This window comes from Poecilia reticulata, linkage group LG14 (assembly GCF_000633615.1).
Source record: "Poecilia reticulata strain Guanapo linkage group LG14, Guppy_female_1.0+MT, whole genome shotgun sequence".
Lineage (NCBI taxonomy): Eukaryota > Metazoa > Chordata > Actinopteri > Cyprinodontiformes > Poeciliidae > Poecilia > Poecilia reticulata.
In genome coordinates this window covers 7,591,401-7,608,030 of record NC_024344.1, presented here as the reverse complement: position 1 = coordinate 7,608,030, position 16,630 = coordinate 7,591,401, and the positions used below count along the sequence as shown (strand labels likewise).

General features: G+C 39.1%; 2 protein-coding genes across 3 annotated transcripts; one reads left to right on the top strand and one right to left on the bottom strand.

The window, feature by feature from the left end:
* The first annotated feature begins 28 nt into the window (after window positions 1-28).
* Window positions 29-5,627, top strand: chek1 (checkpoint kinase 1). The gene is made up of 14 exons (XM_008427114.2): window positions 29-179; window positions 374-439; window positions 699-813; window positions 879-987; window positions 1,317-1,381; window positions 1,459-1,528; window positions 1,608-1,796; window positions 2,552-2,656; window positions 3,439-3,522; window positions 3,625-3,691; window positions 3,773-3,941; window positions 4,040-4,171; window positions 4,296-4,397; window positions 5,094-5,627. The coding sequence occupies exons 2-14, from the start codon at window positions 375-377 to the stop codon at window positions 5,187-5,189; spliced, it is 1,368 nt and encodes a 455-aa protein (XP_008425336.1). The 5' UTR covers window positions 29-179; window position 374; the 3' UTR covers window positions 5,190-5,627.
* vsig10l2 (V-set and immunoglobulin domain containing 10 like 2) lies at window positions 5,214-13,561 on the bottom strand. Of its 2 annotated transcripts, XM_008427111.2 has the most exons (12): window positions 13,278-13,561; window positions 12,279-12,662; window positions 10,520-10,795; window positions 9,633-9,908; window positions 8,883-9,167; window positions 8,548-8,805; window positions 8,170-8,460; window positions 7,652-8,008; window positions 6,953-7,075; window positions 6,829-6,853; window positions 6,634-6,734; window positions 5,214-5,851 (listed from the first exon to the last, which is right to left on the bottom strand). In XM_008427111.2, exons 1-12 carry the CDS (start codon window positions 13,345-13,347, stop codon window positions 5,703-5,705), a joined length of 2,595 nt encoding a protein of 864 aa, XP_008425333.1. In that variant the 5' UTR covers window positions 13,348-13,561; the 3' UTR covers window positions 5,214-5,702. The 2 variants fall into 2 exon arrangements, with proteins under 2 accessions (XP_008425333.1, XP_008425335.1); XM_008427113.1 differs by lacking the exons at window positions 12,279-12,662; window positions 13,278-13,561 and adding an exon at window positions 10,931-11,037.
* Window positions 13,562-16,630: the final 3,069 nt, after the last annotated feature.

Sequence of the window (16,630 nt, the reverse complement as noted above, 5' to 3'; positions counted from 1 at the left end):
CAGACCCTATGTTGGTCTAGCGGAAATGACGAAGCTTAGCGGAAGTTGCGTCCAGTAAAACAACAAGGCGCCAAATTTACGCCAGGATTTTATAAAGCTTCTACCGCTGACACATGACAAAGTTATTTTAGTCTTTCGTGAACCACCTTGTGCGAAAACTCCAGCTGAAGGCTGTTCAGGTACGATGAAATATAGAGATATTTAAACTACTTTTCCCTTCAAATGAATAGTGACATTTAACATCTCGCGTCCTTCCTAGCATGTCTAGACTTTAGGAATGTCAGGTTTCAAATGCACAGTTGTTAATGAGGTACGTGTTACACATATCTTGTTTGATATGTGTTATAAAAACATGTGTCTGTCTGCATCGCAGCATGGCGATCCCTTTTGTGCAGGACTGGGACGTCGTTCAGACTCTGGGAGAAGGAGCTTATGGAGAGTAAGAATAGAATGAGTTGTTATATATATTTGTACTTTTTACATAGCCGTCAAACAGATTGTGCATATTTGACCACTTGAAAATGCAAATCTGTACCCTTTGAAATATAGATGTTTGCATTGTCTGAATAATTTTTTTATGCTTAGCAGTAAAAACTGCATGATCCACAATTTAGTTTTTCCACACAATTTATTTTCATTTATTTAAAACATTGTCATGTGCCTCATAATTTAACCTTTTTTTTTTCTGATTGTGTCAGAGTGAGGTTACTGGTGAACAGACAGACTGAAGAGGCAGTGGCAGTGAAGGTGATTGACACTTCTCAGGCTAAAGAGTGTGCAGACAATGTCAAAAAGGAGGTCTGCATCCACAAGGTAGGCTGCTTGTTTTGCACTTTAAGCCTCACAATATACACATTTTAACACTTATTCTCTATTAGATACTCACCCACCCCAGCATCGTGAGGTTCTTTGGTCATCGAAAGGAAGGACCGACTGTTTATCTTTTTCTGGAGTATTGCACCGGAGGAGAGCTGTTCGACCGTATCGGTAATGGACAAGTTGTTGCAGAATGATTTTGTGGCATTTATTCGCAGTGTAAATTTGCATCTACAACCCTTCGTGAAAGTGCCAAGATCTGTTGAAAATTTTCACATTCTTTCACATTTCATCCACAGACTTGAATGTATTTTATATGGATTCTATGGACAAATGTGTGCTGCAACAACATATTGTCAAACTTTACCTTTTACTTTATATTTATGCACTTTGTTGTGTTTTATCACATGAAATCCCAATAAAATGTATTAGATGCAAGTCAATCTTGCATATAATTTTTATATGGTAAGTTTTTTGGGGGGCTTCTTCTGTTGTTATAGAGCCTGATGTGGGGATGCCAGAGAAAGATGCTCATAAGTTTTTCAAGCAGCTAATCGCCGCTGTGGTGAGTAAATTCAGACAGTAAAAGTTTGAAAAATCTACACTTGTTTTAAAGGTTTTCTTCTTGCTCTGTTTTCACAGGAGTACCTTCACAACCTTGGCATCACCCACAGAGATATAAAGCCAGAAAACATTTTGCTGGATGACAAAGGTGAGGAAATAATATGTGTACTAATTGGAGTTCATGCTTAACATATTTATACTTCAAGAGGTGTTTTCTTTCCTCTTAGACAACTTGAAGCTGACGGATTTCGGTCTGGCCACCATGTTTCGTTTCAAAGGGCGGGAGCGCCTTCTGAATCGACTCTGTGGAACGCTGCCCTACGTTGCTCCAGAGCTTCTCAGCCAGCAGGAGTACCAAGCTCAGCCTGCAGATGTCTGGGCCTGTGGGATCGTTCTAACCGCGATGCTGGCAGGAGGTGAGATGCAAATGGTGCATTTGGACTGTAGGAACTTTCAGTTTTTGGGAAATTATTGATTCCTCAAATTTATGCATTTTGCCCACAAACTTCAGTCATCAGAATCAGATCAATTGATTGATAAAAAAAAAAAAAAAAACTAAGCTATGCTACTCACATTGTACAGGGAGCCTTTGCTCTATGTGAGGTTGTTATTTACAATTGTCATTACTACTGTTAGGATTATCCGTAGATTTTCTTGTCTCATGAGAATTAGTTTGTAGCTATCCTGTCTATGTAATATAATGTATTGTTGGCACAGTATATTAAAAATCCACATTAATGATATAGCATGGTTTCAATTACACATTTTTGATAATTATTGAGTCAGTCAGTAATATATTCCATTAAATTGAAATAAGGGGTCAGATTAAATAAGTCTTCACTTCTTCCTACTTCTTTTCAAACAGAAAAAAGGAAGCAAACAAATTATTTTCTTCTTGGTTATGTATTCACACGTTTTGATTGCTTGTTCTCTTGTTTTTTAAAATATGTTTGAAATAAATAAACAAATACAAATAACATTGTCAACTTTATTAATAAGGGTTTGTCACTATATTACTGTGAAACAAAAGTGTTGAGATGGAAATTGAAATTGTCTGGAATTTTTTCTTTTTCTGTTTAGAATCTGTGTCACAAATGATCTGGAGGATTTCCTGTTACTTGCTGTTGAGGTGCAGAAGCCTTTGGTTAGCATGTTTGTTTTTCTTTATCAGAACTGCCCTGGGACCAGCCCACCAAGAGCTGCCAGGAATACTCAGACTGGCTCCAGAAGAAGACTTACCTACCTCCCTGGAAGAAAATCCAGCCCATGCCTCTTAGTAAGACTCAGACTACACTAACAACTACGTGTCGTACTGAATTCTGGAAAAAAAAAACACTGCGTCTGACATGGATTGCAATATTTTTCCTACTAAAATGTATTTAGTTTTATTAATCCGTATTATGTAAAGATACAGGTGGGAATCATTTATAAAGTCATCATTCCTTCACTAATGAAATAAAAAAATTATATATCGTTTTGAAAAAAGGAACCGGATTTAATAGTACTGGCAGAATGTATTGTATTTCTAAATTATGCAGTTTTCTCACTTAATTTTGAAAAGCTTGATAATCAATTTTAAATCTGAATAACTGTCAAATAATTAGAATTTGTAGACTTTTCCCCCCCCCCCATTCCGTACATTAAAATGTTAATTTTCAAATCTCTGGAATATAAAGTATGTTTAAAAAATTTTTTAATTATGTTTTCTATGTTTAATTATATCACAAGTTGACTTCTTGCTCAACTCATTGATCAGTTTGGTTTCAGACCTGTAGATAAATGCAGCCTTGGGTTCTGGTTCAGATGTGAATAGGCACAAACACAATTTTTAAAAACAAAATAAAGCCATACCAGAGCATAAACTGCCTCACAGAATATTGATTTAGAAAGCAATAATCGATTCCAGGTTTAGTTGAGTCTACATTTTATGGTTTTTGGAGTAAAGCTTGTATAAGTCAGTCTAAAAATTAAAGATTTTACTCATCAATTGTTTTGTATTCAAAATTGTTTTAAAATCTGTAGGTTAAATTCTTGTTTTTTTTTCATAAATTTCCTTAGGTTTGCTGTCCAAATTGCTGCTGCCCCGTCCTGATGCAAGAATCGTTATCGCAGACATACAGAAGGATCGCTGGTTTACTCAAGGCAAGCCTGATACAGGATTTTAGTTATTTTCAGATGTTATTTTAATCATGTGTCTTAATGGGTTAATATTCACGGGGCTGATTTCTGTCTTTTGTTCTCCAGGTTGTCAGAGATCAGGATCCAACAAAGTTCTTCGAACGGAGTTGGAGCTTAAATCCCGGACAAACAGGTCCAAGCCTTGGAACAAAGTGATGTTTTCATACAGATTTAACCAAAATATTATTCATTTATGATCTGTCTGTGTGTGTAGTGATGAAAGGATGCAGTTTTCCAGCTCTCAGCCTGACTTTGCTCCAGGTGGATGGGAATCCATGTTGTTGATCGGCCCGACTGAAGGGCAGGTCAGCTTCTCCCAGCCAACTAAACCTGAGCACATGTTGCTGGGCAGTCAGCTGCTGGGCACGCCGGGAGCCAGTCAGGTACGGCGCATTCAGAAAATATGTATTAAATGTATTAAAAATGAACAAAAACTCACATTTGTTTAATACTTTGTTGACGTGTTTCTCTCTCTAAATAGTCGCTGTGGCAAAGATTAGTCAGAAGAATGACTCGCTTCTTTACCAATGTGAACGCCGACGCCTCCTTATCTGCCCTGAAAGACGTCTGTGACGGCATGGCACTTGTCTTCAAACTCACCTGCACCCAACAGGTAAACACTTTCTTTTATTTTTTATTTTTTTTAGTGGATGGTAATTAAGGACTGCCTTCACACAGGCGTCCTCTAACTGGAGCTGGTGCGTTTTTATCTTCATAAAGTTCTCCCTCCTCTTCAGGTTACTGTAAGCACTCTGGACAAACGTAACAACAAGCTAATCTTCAAGGTCTTTTTGCTGGAGATGAATCAGCGGGTGTTGCTGGATTTCAGACTTTCTAAGGTAAGCGGCTGCATTTCAGATCGATGCCTGAATGTGGTTTTCTATGTGAAAGAGCATTCAGGTTGAATTCTTCTAAAACCTTGAACGTGCAAAGTGAAACGGGCTTGGAAACCAGAGAAAATACAGGGAAAGTGCAGAAGCAGCAACAGAAATTTAGAAAATGATCGTCCTTTTCTTGCTTTGCAAGCACTAAAGTAGCTTGTAAAAGTAGTTAGATTATTTAAGCATTTCCTCACTTGATCACATTAAAGCCACAACTTAAGTCTGTTTTATTGGGATTTTATGTGATACACCAACACACATAATTTTATGTGTGTTGAAGAAAACTTTTCTTTTTATTTCTATCAATTTTTCAGTGTTTTGATTTGGATTGAGATTGATAGCCATGTATAAATGTCCTTCCATTTCACAACTATGTGCTGAATTCTGTCAAAAAAAATCACATATAAAACCCCCAAAAACACATAAATATGTAAGGAAATGAAAACTTTCTTTATCTTAAAATTGCATTTATCTTATGGAAGGAAGACTTTGAACTGTTATTGAGATGCACCAGAGCGAACAGACAGATTTTGCAACCAGTCATTGCCTTTTTGTACAAATATTGCTTAATCGCTTAAGAGAATACATCAGATGCATTTTGGGAGTTCTTGTTTGCGTTGCTCTGAAACGCTGAAATGACTTTTGCCTTTTCAGGGTGACGGATTGGAGTTCAAACGACTCTTTGTGAAGATAAAGCAGAAGCTCGGAGATGTGGTCTGCACTCAGAAGATTTTACTTACCATCACATAATAAGCAGAAAAACACACGCTGTCATGGACTTTAGAGACAAACTGTATATATTTGCATGTTCATGTTGTTGACATTTGTTTGCTTTTATACACTTGAAAGATCAAGACTTTATAGATCACATGGTTTTCTATAATCTGCCATTCATAAAGACTGAAGTGTTCTGGTTGTTTTTGATATGTTAATGTTCAAAGCTGAATAAATTAATAAAGATATGTGATAATGAAAAAATCGTACATTTCAATTGATACACAAACGCGTATTACTATCCTCTGCAAATCTGAAAGAATTTGAAGTTAATGTGTAATGAAGACGAACGCCTGCTAAGGTGAAAAGCTAAAAAAAACACTTAGCATGTACATATTCTACATAGTAAATTGACAGTCTAGCTCATTTTTGCAGTGCCTGACGTTTTTAAACCAACATCAAAATGTTTTGTAAGATAAATAAGACAAATCGACGTGCATGACCCTATCTACAAGGGCTCCAGTGTAAACTACAGCTGGTTTATTTATTCTAGGATTCTGCAGCCTTGACTGTGATTGTGACGCTCACTGGCTCGTTATCGTCTCCAGAGGGAGGAGCTTGACTGGTGGGGGTGGGAGTGGCACTCCTGGGTGAGGCGGTGAGGGGCGAGGATGCCCTGGGTATAGAAACGGCCGGGCCTGAAAAAGATCAACATCAAGGTTCAACATCCAGTAAATGAGAAGGAAATATGTCTCGTAGTTCAAACAACCATCTTTATTTGTGTAGCACATTTCAGCACAAAGACAGTTCAAAGTGCTTTACATTATAAAAGTTATGATGTAAAGCAAATAAAAAAATATATATTGTCAGTCTTTGGTTTTTAGTATTGTCAAAGTGTAAATAATTTAATCTGAACAAACTAATTTTTGTGGAGTCTGTATATATATATATATATATATTATACATATACACAAAACTTCTCAGTCATATATATGAGCTTGTTTTAAGTAAATAGTTCCTTCATATTGAGCTAGTTCCATTGGAAGATTATTTCACTTATGAGACTTTTCCCATTTTGTAAGGCACATAATCTGAAAATGAATATTAAGGAATTATAGACATAAAACAAGGTCATATATCTTGCTGTAAAGATTTTTTTTTTTCAAGCATATTAGGATATTTGCACTAGAAATGGACCAAAATCACTTGGTCAGATTTAGTGTTTTTCCACCGTTGGGTTGAAAATGTTGATGTTTCTGTAGATTAGTAAAACAGTATATGACTAAAAACAATAAAATTAGACTAATAAAGCATCAGATTTTTCCAGAATGGTTTTAGTTTAAAGGTCAAAGGCTGTCAATTCCAAATAGTGTGAAGCAATTTTGGTGGAAGGGCTTTTAAATAAACTGTTGATTCTTAACAAAATGTTATGTTGATAACAACAGAAGAAAAGAAGAAACGGTTTTTGAGGTTGACTTGCCTGCAGTTGATAATCCCCCGATGTCCTCTATCCCTCCATCTGACCCTCTGACCATTTCATCCTCTGGAAAATTAATGTTCTCTCTTGACTGGCTGTGCTGCCTAGAAATAAACAAACAGGAAAAAAGACATGGATTATTTATTTGGGAAATGAGCCTCATACGGATAAACAAACATCAATACCCAAGATACTCACATGCCAAACAGCAGGTCATGCAGTCCTGGGGGAACAAAAATACATTAACTCATAAAAATGTTTAAGTGGTTTTATTATTACATGCTGCATTTGCTAAATTGTGATTCTCCTGTCTAGGACTCACTGGGGTTGTTGTTGCGGTTACGGATTATGTACATGAGCAGGAGGACGGTGAGAATGGCTGCGAAGAGCATCCCGCCTATCGCTGCTCCGATCACAGCAGGGTACATGTTGCTGCGTGGTTCCGCTGCAAGAGACCACAGTTACAGATTGCAAAATAGTACACCTCTGAAATAAATAAAAAACAACAAGGAAATAGTTCATCCTGAAAAATACGTTCTGTAAGAATCTGAAGTGGTTCGAAACCAGTTTGTGCTGCAAACATAGAATTGCAAAACTGGGAAAAATGTATCTTACTCTAACCTAAATCCTCTAGTTAGCCCAGTAAAATTTCTGCATCATGTATAATCTACTTATTTTGACAAATCAAGTGTTTTATAAGAAGAATCTAAATGGGGTCAGTTTCTAGAAAGATTAGAGGGGAAGGAAGTGGAAACAGAGAGAAGTTGGGTGAATGTGCCAGTGTCAGGTGTGTGTCAATGTGTGCTTTTTTGTTGTGTGTGTGTGTCTTTCACCTAAGAGGATAAAAAGAAAAACAAAATTAGATTTTAAACACAGTAATCAGGGCAGCAGCAATCACAAAAAACTGATGGCTGAAGAGATTTAAAATATCATCTGGTCCTGTGGCCTACATGATCTGCCTTTTCCTACTGTTTCTAAATCTTGCTTGTATTATTGCTTTGTAAGAGTTCACTTGCTGTACCTGGAGTTTTTGTTGGAGACGGGTGTCCGATGGTGCGGTGGTTGATGGGTGTTATGCGGAACTGGTAGGTAACGGTCGGAGTCAGTTCTCGAACTGTGTGACTCCTGCTGCTTGGATCCTGGATGATGGTACGGTACCAGTCTTGGGAACCAATCCTCTCCTCCATCTGCAGCTGTGAAATATTGCTGCTCCCTCTCTTGTTTGGTCGCTCAGACACCCACTGGTGCTCCAGGTGGAAACCAGTCCATCCTCCAGTCTCCTCCGTACCGTCGACCTGCCACTCCAGCTCCACCTCGGTACGCTGTCGGCTGTTGTACGTCGCTCTGATCAGGGTGGCATTGGGCGGCATGGGGTGCTCTGATACAAAAAGATATAAACACTTGTATAATATTTTACTTTCTGACATTTAACGGGTAAAAATCGTCACTAAGAATTTAACTTTATTGAACCGAATATGAATGTTACTTCTCCTAACTTCTTCTAAGGACTTGGAAAGAAAAATGAAATCTGATTCTTACTCTGGACCACCAGAGTGATGTTGATCTCAGCGCCTCCCACTGCGTTTGAAGTGGAGCATCTGTACTCTCCGCTGTCCTGCATCTCGTCGGTTTCTCTCACAGTCAGGTTGGCCCAKGCAGGCGTTCGCAGCAGCAWGTACTTCGAAGTGTCTTGGACATCCACGCCCTGATTGTTGAACCAGGTGATTTCATTGGCTGGAAGGTWATTGGCTCTCAGATTGCAGGTGAGCTGAACGTCACTCCCCTCGAACACAGAGATGACTCTGCGCTGCGTCAACAACACAGGGGCCTCTGAAAATTAAAGATATTAAGTATTTTTTTAAAAACAAAAATCCCTTCTGCTGTTTACCGTTTGGTACAGTGATTGTAAGGACTGACCCAGTGTGAGCCTGCAACTCTTTGTTTCCACCAGAAGTGGGTGTTTAGCATAGCAGGTGTATGGTGTCCCACTTCGGGCCGTCCCATAACGGAGGACCAGGATGTTGGAGTTTTCTTGTCCTCCTTTGCTTTGGCCCCCTGGTCCCTCCCACCACACTAGGGCCTTTGGGGCCCCTCCGTCCCAGGAGCAGGACAGCATCAGGTATTGCTGAGTGTTTGTGACGTAGGYAAAACACACCGGTTCTGCAGGGGGAATGTCTGTAAGGAGGAGATGTATGGAAATAAAACATTATATGACAACACAAAAACCCTTTTGTCATCATTTGTGTACTCACATGTCCGTGTGCTGCACTCTGTCGTTTGCTTCAGAGCAGGATGGGCGCCCACACATCTGAACAAGCTGTTAGAGGTCACGCTCTGAGTGGGCAGAATGATGGCAGCGCCACTTTGTATATTCGTTTGTTGTTCTGCGTCCACCTGGGTTTTTCCTGCCTGCACCAGATCTCCGGTCCAGTCCAAGGACGGGGAGGGAAATCCCCCGGCCCAGACGCAGAGCAGCTTCAGAGCGGTGTGATTCAGAGCGGCCTCCACAGAGCAGGAGGGGGAACCGTCAGGAGGGTCTGCAAGGATACATCATAGAGTGGCCACGCAGTGATGTTCGAAGTGGAGGTAAATTCATCAGGACACATTCTTCAAAATGCTGGGTTTGAATCTTTTCATGTGGTTAAAGAGTAGAGTGAATCAAAAGTAACCACCTCTATGATCAACCTGTACTTGAATGACATGGCTGCAACAAAAGGTACCTGAAAAAGTACCTTCAAACTCTCCGAAGGTCCAACTCCTGAACAGATCTGCAATACTTCCTTTCTCTTGTTTGTTTATTTATGTTGTTGTGTGAGTTTGATCTGACGTCTGAATGAGTGAAAATGAAATACTGAATGGTGTAAGAATAAAGAAAGAAAGTTTAATGTGGCGAAAGAGGAAAGACCCCATCTACAGTTCTGCTTCTTATTGTACCAAGACAGAGGGTGGACAAAAGAGCAATAGAGGTAACAACAGGACCTGAGGTCAGAGGTCACACTCACAGTAGACAGTCAGGCTGATGGTTTTTTTGGAGCGGGTGTTCAGGTATGTGTTCTGGGCCAAGCAGGCGTAGTCTCCTGTGTGCATGCGAAGGATCTTGGTGATGGTGTACTGCGGCCCGCTGTAGACCTGGGAATTGTTGTAGAACCAGACGTACTGACTGACTGGATTGGACGGGGCTTGACACATCAGTGAAACAGTCTCTCTCTCCAATGCAGAGTAACCCCGCTCCGTTATACTGTAGGGAGTCACGTCTATCCGGGGGATGTCTGGACCGTCTGCAGAGAAAGAACATGGAAGCATCAATGAGATGAAAGGCCCAGATGGTCCAAGCACTGAGACCACGTGTCAGTTTGGGGTGGGAAGACATGTCTTAGTGTTATAAGGAGTAAAGTTTTTACTACTCTGTGCTACATTCAATTGGATGAAAAGCAGCCAATCAGCATCACCAAATAAAAACACTTCAGTAAGAAAATGGGGTCAAATTTACTAAACAAAATTTGAGGTTTTATAACAAACACAAGACAAGGTAATAAGATAAACACATGAATTTAGAAGGTAAACTGTGATCCGTGTCGTGTTTAAAGCTTGGGATATTTTTTGTGAGATATTATTGAACTTCATATTGTTTTGTTGTGTCTAGTGTCGTCTTTTGTTTTTGTTCTTGAACAAACACCTTCAGAGAAGAACTGGACTTATACTGATATTAAATTATACACTTGTGGACTCTGCTTATTGATTATTTGTCAGAGCAAAGGAAGATTAATAAAAAAAAACTTTTTTATTAATGTTCATTTCTGAAAACAGAAAATAAATGGGAATTTGCAAATATACTAACACTCTTTCAAAAGATTATAAAAGATGATTAAATAAACTTCTTAACACTCACAGATGGTGTCCAGCCATAAACGATTAGAGCTCTCACTGTTGACGGGATTGGTGGCGATGCAGCGGTACCAGCCAGTGTGGTTTCTGTTGACGTTCGTCATGTTGATGCGGTTGCTGCTTCCCTGGGCCACCACCGTGATGTTGCCACTGTGGGTTTCGTGCTGCCATACGTACTGGATTGGCCCGGTTCCGTTTTCCAGGTTGCATTGCATTGACATGGTGGAGCCTTCCACCGGAGACACTTCGCTTAGCGATAGATACGGCTTACTGACGGGGACTGCGTTCAAGAAAAAGACAGAAAGAAATGAGAGTTTTTTTGTATGCTAATAATCATTTTCATTATGTTGTTTTCACAGTGCATGACTGAACCAGTCCATGATCTCTGACTCTTTTGTTTTGCTTGATACTATACCAGCTTTAAGGCTACTTGTAGACTGAATGACTGTTGATTCTGTTGATTATCAAAAAAAAAAATGGACAGACTTGTTTTTGTGTAAAACCATTACACCTGATCTATGATTTGTGTGTTTCTTTTTAAGGTCACACAAACTGATTTAATGAGCTTGGTGCCAGACACAAACATATCCCCAAAATAGAAATAATAATAATATAATGTTACGGCCCTGGGCCTTAAGGGCTGGGCTGCAGGTTTTGCCTTTGTCTGTCCTTGTGCTCCTCCCCTTTACAGGTGCTGCTGATCAGGTTGATTGGGTGCGCAGAGTACTTAAACCTGGCTGTCTCCATCTTCTGGTCGCCTTCAGCGTTCACTCTGACTTGACGCTTGTAGTGTTTTGTTGCCAGGCCTCAGCTCCCTTCCTTTTTGCACTTTTGAGTTTGTCTTTGCACTTCAACACTTCCATATGCACTCATACAACACATCCAAGCATTTGCATTACACCACTGATATTAATATCTGCAATCCATTGTTGTTTTTGTTAATAAATATTCATTTTTCTACACTTTAACACCTGCATGGTCTCCCGTTTTGTTATGACCTTGAGCCAGTCGTAACATATAAGTTTTAAACTTAGTCAATATTTCAAAGCACACCAGCGAGTTCACCTGCAAGTGGCTAAGACACAAAATAAGGTTTTGGAATGATCTAGTCAAAGTCTGGACATGCATCCAATTAAACAGTTGTAGACTGATCTTCAAAAGACAGTTTATGCTCAAAACCCCCCTAACGATGTTGAACTGAAAGAATTGACCAATTTCATCTACAGTAAAAATTAGATTAAAATTTAAAGTTTTTGAAACTTTAAATGTTTTCAGAACATGTGCTTTGTAATTGTGCATCCTCAGTCAGGGGCTAAACTGAGCACTTAAAGTAGATGTTTCAAATAATTCTAATGGAGGAGATCAGGCTTAATGAGAAAAGAGGACTGGGAACCAAAACGGTCCGAAATGCTTGATCTACAACATTGGACAAAAACGAAAAACCTGTAAAAGAAAAATGTTTTTTGTTTCAGTCCAGTTTGCTTCACATTACTGTAAGGAAGCAAACAAATAAACAAGCAGATAAAAACTATGACTTGGCATCCAAAGCAAGGCAGTATGGAAGACTAATTTTTAAAAACTATATTGCTTCTTGATTTTATTTATTTATTTTAACAAAAGACAACTGTTGACTCGTTGGTCACTGATTTGGTGATCAAAAATGTTACACTTACCAGAAGAAGTGTCAAAGTATACAAGAAAAGCTGAGCCTGTTACGTACACCCTGCTTGACGAAGAAACGTAATTTGAGTTGAGAGTCTTACCTCTGACATTGAGGTGAACGTAGTAATAGTAGACTACGGGCTCCTTGTCGACATTGTAGAAGGCCTGGCAGGTGAACAGGCCATGAGCAGCCAGGGGCAGCTTCTCAATGCTCACTGCTGCACTGTTTGAGATGATGGTCAACTGTCCAAGTGTCTCTGCAAGCTGCTGGATCCTCGGCCCCTTCCCCAGATTATACACCACTGCTCTGATGCCGTCAGTGCCGGGCTTGGTGAAGCTCCATATGTAGATGTCAGGCATGCTGGTGCCACACTCCAGGATCACGGCTTTATCCACCACCCCATAAATGACAGTGTCCTGGTAGACCACCTCCCAGTTTGGATTGATGTTTATAGATGAAGTTGGGACAGGGTACACTAACGTGCCTGCAAAAGGGTCATGGAGAAAGATGGTGGTGTCAGGTGCCCTGCTGGTGTCCTGCTGCAGGTTTGATTACACTGCGAGTTTCAGGAGAGGTTCACAGGATTCCAACACAATCTCACTTTATTTTCAAATGCAACTTGGAAAAATGTGTAACCTTTTCAAATTTACTATTTCTCTGAAAGTATAGTCATGTTTAATTGTTATAAAGCAAATATAGAGGAAACAACAGCACAAAAACTGAGAAAAAGTAATGATGTAATTGTATAAGTTATGTTGGAAGAAATTGATCATTTGGATTTGAATCTGGAATGAGAAGATTTTTATTTGTGGCTTTTATGGCCAAAATACAGTGGAAGTGGAATGGAAAGAATGCAGTCGTCTGTGACTGATATATTTCTTGTTTTTATTTGTATTTAACTATTTTTTAGAATTATTCTATATGCTGACAGGTGATAAGAAAAGTACATTTTACTTGTAGTTGCCTAGAGGAAAATCATGCAATTAAATATCAAAATAACATTGCGCATAAAAGGATAATCAAATATTTAAGAGCCAAAAAGTCATTTTAAAAAGTAATTTGGTGTTTGTAATTGAATTCAAACTCCTTCAATCCTTACCGTGTGCAGAGAAGGTGAATGGACCGGTCGTGAGATAAAGAAAGGCCAGCCCTAGCAGTTTGGCCACCATGGTACCATGATGATCCTGAGTCCAGCTGCTTCTTTACTCTGAGAAATACTATAGAGCACAAACCGAAAAAACAAAACAAGAACTCCAAAAAAGAACTTGTAAACACCAAGGCTCTCCGTCTGAGTCACAGTTTCTTATCCACAGGTTTCTTCAAGAGTCCAGTTGGAGGCACTGACTTCATTAGGCTGAGAGTAGGAAGAGACTGATTTAGATTCAATTATTGATGTGTTTTTCCTTTCTCTCTAGTTCCCTGTGCTTCTCTGTGGGGTTAGAATGACACTGTGTCACTGGACCCCGGCATTATGTAGGACCGACTCATAGGGTTACCCTTCTGCATGCACTCATGCATGTTAAATAAGACAAAGTCAAGGCTGCGTTATATAAATCTGACATCCACGGTGTTAACATGAGCATTTCTTCCTGCTGGACAGTTTATATTTCTAGATTATGATGCAAAACATTCAAACGCTGAGTCAGCATGATTTGATGTTGTTTTTAGATTTTCCACTGGAAGTTTCTCTGTCAATGAACGCTGTTCTTGCTGAATCCCCACAGCATGACACAGCCCCTTACTTACTTCATCAAAGGCATAGTGTGTTCAGGGGGGAGTAAGTGTCAATTTTCCTACACAGAGTTTTGCATGTAGACTCAAACATAAAATGTTGGTGTCATCTGTCCATAACCCTGCCTTTCACATATGTGCTGTGGACCCTGCACAGTTTCATGTTACATAAAGGCCAGATTTGTTGAGTGCAAAACTAATGCCTTGTCAAAAGATTGTCTCACTTGAGCAATGGCCCTTTGCAGCTACTCCAGAGTTGCCTTAGGCTTTTTTGCAAGTAAAATGTCACATTAAATGTTCCTAATGTGGAAAATGCCCCAAAACCAAACCTGGTTTTCAGTCATTTTAGCAAACGGTGTCCAGCCTGGCCTGGCATGCATCAGAGTGTTTCCTGCCCAGTCCTTCTTACCTTCACCCTGCCTTTGAGCACCTGACACCTGCATCTGCACTCCAGGAACATTACATGTCTGAAAGATGGTGCCACTGACACTGAATAGTTCTCTCTTAGATTTAGATCCAGTTCATTAAAGTGTTGACAATATGGATGAAGTTTAAAATTTTGCCGTTAATGCTCTCAGGCAGCGAATCAAAATGAGGACAGAAAACTGTGGTGGAAATAAACTTAGCACACATGCACAATATTTATACAGCTATAGATGTTACCTTAGTTAGGGTTTGTTAGATGCTATCTTACACTTATTATTTTTTTTACTTTTCAAAGGTTTTAATACAGTTTTGTTTTGATTTAATAAAAATTAGTTGAGTGAGAGATTTATGCAATAAACAGAAAGACTCCACTCCAAAGGAAGTGAGTTCCAGAGTCTGGGGGACAGTGAATAAAAAGCTCTGTCTCTCTTTTGTTTCCAGCTTTGTATAGGCCACCATCAGCAGGCTCTGATTATTAAAGGACCTTTGCGCACCTGCCAGGAAAGTACGTCCTCTTGTGTAACCTAATGCTTGGCCATGGAGAGCTACTAGAGTCAATACAGGACCTCAAAAAGTGCACTCTGAAACAAAGTGGGAGCCAATGGCGTTCACTGTTTCCTGTTTGGCCTCCTCACCGTGGTGGAAGAATTTTGGCCCACTTTTCTTTACAACTCTGCCAGGGACGTTGCAATCATGGAAGAAGGTGTTCTGATCAGATTGAAAACCTCAGCATAAATGCAGAATGCAGAGTGTTTTTAGAAAATTAAGAAATAATCTGGGGATGCGTTTATTCAGCAGAAACAAAGTGGAGCAGAGTTGATAGAAAGGTAGATTAATTAAATACAGGCGGTCTTAAGAGAAAACCTTTTAGAGGCTGGAAAAGGTCAGGTGCTGTGCTGCATGTTGACCCTTCAGCAGGGCAGTGACATCAAAAAGCTAAATATATTGGATCAAAGTATGGTCATGTGTCAGAATAATTAAATCAAAATCAATTCAGACTTCTATTGAGAATCTGTAACAAAACTTGGAAATTGTCCAGTTTGACTGAACTTGAGTCATTATGTAAAGTAAAATTTGTAGAAAAAAAAACAAAAAAAATGTATTCACATATATGAAGCTGGTGAAAAGATGCAAGCACCTGTTAAGGCTGTAAAATGTATTTTATGAAAAGTTAAAGTGAGTGTGAGTACTTATATTGTATAAAAATATGAAATGCAAATTTCATATTTTTTTTCCTATTTGTTTCATTTATATCTTGCAGTCATTTAACCTATTCTGCCCAAAAAGAATGATATAAAAGTTGCAAAAATCTGATATCTTCATGACTAACCCCATTAAGTTAAAATAAAAGGCTTCACATTGTAATCTCTAAGGTCAGGAAGGATTAAAGAGGCACAGAAAACTTTTTCAACCAGATTAGGATCTGAATAGATTTTTAAAAATCAGGCATCTGATCATAAATCTGTGTGCTCACAATGTTCTGCAATGTCCATGGCTTTAAATTCCCACATTTAAAGATAAACTCTAATGTACTTATTTATCTTCACGGACGCACCATTTCTGAATTATGTGTTTGATTTTAACAGGAGACTAAGCAAGCTTACACAAGCGAAAGAGGAGGAGAGACTGTCAAGTGGATCCGTGAGAATGTAATGTGAGATGTTTTTCATGAATGGATGCAGGACAGAGATCAGTTTTCGTTACCTGGCAAGGGCAAGCAGAGACTCAAATTTAAGGTCAATAGCTCTACAAGGTTTCAGTCTACAGCTGATATCCATATGAAATTATACAACAAGTTACATTAAATAAAATGAGAAAGAAAACAGCCATTGTGTTTCTGACACTTTGTAACCCAGTGTTTCTTTTAATCTACTCTAAAGACACAATGTCCTCTTAATGTTAGTAATCGTTTATGCACCAGATGTAAATCTGAAACTGTTTCATTTCAAAGTGGGGATTTTCCAGTCAAATCCTATTTGGGACTTTTAGAAATTGGAATTTTCAGAATTATTAGAAACTGAAAACCGTCGTTTTGAGCTGGAAAACATACATTGTTTACGTTCTGGGATTTAATACTAAACTATTTGTGAACCTACATCCAGTCTTAGCATAGCTAATACAGCCAAAAGCTCAAAATAACTCACCATGTCTGACCATGAAGGTGACCTGCATCTGAAGGAAAATTCATCCTGTGTTAGTTGGGATCCAGTTCACTGCAGAGAGGGATTTAGAAACTCCCAATTCCTTACCAATGCTTTGCTGCTTCCTTCTTTAATTTTGTACCTATAAATAAGC

Excerpts from the sequence above, each read along its gene's own strand:
- chek1 (XM_008427114.2), top strand. The coding sequence starts at position 375 with ATGGCGATCCCTTTTGTGCAGGACTGGGACGTCGTTCAGACTCTGGGA. Across the intron at positions 2,657-3,438 it reads AATCCAGCCCATGCCTCTTA|GTTTGCTGTCCAAATTGCTG; the intron begins GTAAGACTCAGA and ends AAATTTCCTTAG. Across the intron at positions 4,398-5,093 it reads TGGATTTCAGACTTTCTAAG|GGTGACGGATTGGAGTTCAA; the intron begins GTAAGCGGCTGC and ends TTGCCTTTTCAG.